We start from the raw sequence: 3224 nt of genomic DNA, 5'->3' as shown, positions 1-3224 counted from the left end.
CCTCGCTGATCGCGGCGGGAGCTGTTCTAGTACAAGAACATGATAGGAATGAACGGGTGGTTCAGTATTTTTCAAAGAAATTCTCGAAAGCCGAACAAAATTACACAGCATCCGAACGGGAATGCCTAGCCGTTCTCTTAGCGGTCGAAAAGTTTCGTCCATATTTTGAGGGTCGTGAATTGGTTGTGGTAACGGATCATGCAGCGTTACGCTGGCTACAAACTCTCAAAGATCCAACTGGTCGCTTATGTCGTTGGGCGATCCGATTATCACCATACGAACTCAAAATTATTCATAAACCAGGAAAACATTTGGAACTTCCTGACGCCTTATCTCGTTCTTTTGCTCTTCTCAACATCGTTCGCAGAAACCCAATTGACCTTCCGAGTGATTTTTCTTTCCCCAATCACGTCCGTGATTAACATTGACCCAAATACTGGCGATAAATGGTACAACAAAATGCATGCCATGGCCTCAAAACAACCATTAGATAGATACAAAATCGAAAACAACCTTCTATACCATCGATTGAAATTTTCCAATCAAAGTGCGGAAATACTGTGGACACTTTGTGTACCATCTTCTGAGAGAGCCAAAGTTCTCGATGAAAACCACAACCAACATTCGCATAAGGGTGTTTGGAAAACTTACAGACGTATCTCACAACGCTATTACTGGCCAAACATGTATGAGTCCGTTTACCAGTACGTTCGGCAATGTGAACTATGCCACCGCATTAAACCAAGTAATGAGAGCACCAAAACACCTCACGGCGAATATAGAGAACCAAAACGACCGGGTCGTCAATTATCGATTGACTTCGTCGGTAAGCTGCCCATGTCTAAAAATCGTAACCAATGGATCTTCGTAGCCATCGACTGCTACTCGCGATATGTCTGGGCGCAGCCCATGAAAAGTTCAAACGCTATATCCGTAGTCAATTCTCTTCGACATATATTTACTGTGAATGGCTGCCCCGAACTCATTATATCAGATAATGGTACTCAATTCATCAGTAAAACTTTCGCAAAGCTTTGCGCCGATTATAATATCAAACACATGAAAACCCCTTTGTACCATCCACAAGCCAATCAGGTGGAGGCGACAAACAAAAGCATAAAACTTGGATTACGTGCTCACATGGCTGATCTTCTTGAACACTGCTCCTGGGAAAACCATCTTTCTCGTGTTATTCATGATATTAACACTTCAGTACATTCAGCCACGGGCTACACGCCATATTTTCTGCACACCGGTCGTGAATATGTGAAAGATGGAAACGAATATAAATTATTATTGGATGTAAATCCATACCATACCCAGGATGTGGAACAACGTAAAGTTCTGGCTGATGAAATTCGAGACAAACAGTTCGAACTATATCAACAAACCGCACAACGAGCATTGACCCGCAAAAGAGAACGCCATCTCGAGATTGGCTCGGAAGTGTACATTCCCAATCCTAAACAGTCTGTGGCCGGAGAGGGCTATGCACAAAAACTAGCCCCACCAAAAATTAGAGCCTATGTTTCACGGAAACTTGGTTCGAATTCATATGAACTGATCGATGCTAAACACCGAGTGCTTGGCAATTATTCCGCCGATTTAATCACAACACGTTAACTTAGTCAGTACCTTCGCCTTCTCAAGAAATTCAATGAATATAGGGTGGCCCTCCATACTTGATAGATTTTGCATTATTACAAGGTACCCGGCTTCTAGTAAACAAAAACCAATGGGATATTCCCTTAGATTCGAAACACATCCCTAGCGCAATCGATCCGCCACAGTCGGGTAAATCGCGTATCGATAACTTTGCCGTTGCGCTAGTCAATCAGAAAGGGACATCGTCAGGGAAATTTGCAAAAACCGACGCCACTTTTACTTATTGGATTGGCGCGGTCACCCGAACTTTTACGCACGCTTAATACTTACAAGTGGACAAGGTAAGCGGTACACGTAGTAACGGGGTTGGGTGTGTGTAGTGGGGAGCAATAAAAATCCACACCCGCTTACGATTCACAGTCCTCTACAAATTCACTCTCAATTTCAATTTTAGAACCATGGTACTCCCGTCGTATGTGAAGGTGGGCCAACAAGTACAACACCTTATGCGCCTAACCATCAAGTGGAACCACAAGGATGCGCTGCCGATATTCGCGCTCGAGGTCGACCCTAAAGCGCAACAACCCCCATTGGCCGTGATCCCCAAGGGCTCAGCTGGTCCGTACTTGTCGGCAGCCGAAACGGTTTTTTGTCGGTTGCATGTTATAGGGAAGTCCTCGATCCTCGATGTATATGCACCCCCATTCGAGGCACAAACGACTGCCAGTGAAATTCGCGTTCTGTTTGCCCATTGGCATGACGAGCCGACACACTGTGCCGCAATCGGGTATCTACGTGTCAGTGCTCCCGACCAAATCGGCTTCAGCGACTTCAGAACTTCACTGGCCGAAGGCATACCACGCAACATGCTGGACAACACCGCTTTTATTGTCGGTTTCCGTATACCATACTACCCATTTCACTACGAAGCAAATTTACGGGTGTACAATGGTATCGACCGGGACATTGCATTTCGACTGGTATGCTACCATAAAACGGGTAGCACGGTACGGTGCGAGGACCGTTTATCTCTTCGTGCGTTACGGAATAACCTGGTCACCCCACCAAAGGTGGAAGTCCGTGGTAACACGAAGACAGTAGCCGTACCAACCGAAGCAAAGCAGGGGGCGGGTGCAACTCCGGTATCCGAGACCGAACCCAACACACCAATGGCCACGGGCGACCCAACTCTATTGACGCTCTTGACCCAAGTGGGCATGCATGCGAGGAACCTGCTGAGATCGTACCAACAACAATTGCACCATGGTAGCCGGAGCATTCGAACTCCAACCATGGGGCCGTCTACGCTGTCCTCATCCTCAATACCAACTCAACCACGAACCACTGTTCAACCAACCACCTCATGCCCGGTACGATTCATCCGCACCATCGGTCTGCCCCGGCGCAGTCTACTCTATACATCCACCGAACCCATCCCGACAGCACCAGTTGTAGTTCCGGGAAGCCCGTCTATGGCTCGTCGCCGAGATGCTTTACGCCAACCCAATCTGTCGTCGAGTCCTGAGAAAGAATTCGTCGGTCGGGCTCGGCGATAGGTGCCAACAAGCCCATAAGAACAACAAAAAAAAAAAAAAAAAAAAAAAAAAAAAAAAAAAAAA

The 3224-nt window shown here is 46.6% G+C and overlaps 1 protein-coding gene across 1 annotated transcript; it reads left to right on the top strand.

The window, feature by feature from the left end:
- The first annotated feature begins 1863 nt into the window (after positions 1-1863).
- On the top strand, positions 1864-3168 carry LOC118755753. Its single transcript, XM_036490578.1, has 2 exons — positions 1864-1946; positions 2060-3168. The coding sequence occupies exon 2, from the start codon at positions 2064-2066 to the stop codon at positions 3159-3161; it is 1098 nt and encodes a 365-aa protein (XP_036346471.1). The 5' UTR covers positions 1864-1946; positions 2060-2063; the 3' UTR covers positions 3162-3168.
- Positions 3169-3224: the final 56 nt, after the last annotated feature.

The sequence above is a fragment of the Rhagoletis pomonella genome, unplaced genomic scaffold (genome assembly GCF_013731165.1).
Source record: "Rhagoletis pomonella isolate Grant_MI unplaced genomic scaffold, Rhpom_1.0 Rhpom_scaffold_07237, whole genome shotgun sequence".
In the NCBI taxonomy this organism is placed as follows: domain Eukaryota; kingdom Metazoa; phylum Arthropoda; class Insecta; order Diptera; family Tephritidae; genus Rhagoletis; species Rhagoletis pomonella.
The sequence above is the reverse complement of the archived record's forward strand: the minus strand, read 5'-3'. Positions and strand labels throughout refer to the sequence as shown.

Coding starts and splice junctions, on each gene's coding strand:
- LOC118755753 (XM_036490578.1), top strand. CDS start 2,064: ATGGTACTCCCGTCGTATGTGAAGGTGGGCCAACAAGTACAACACCTT.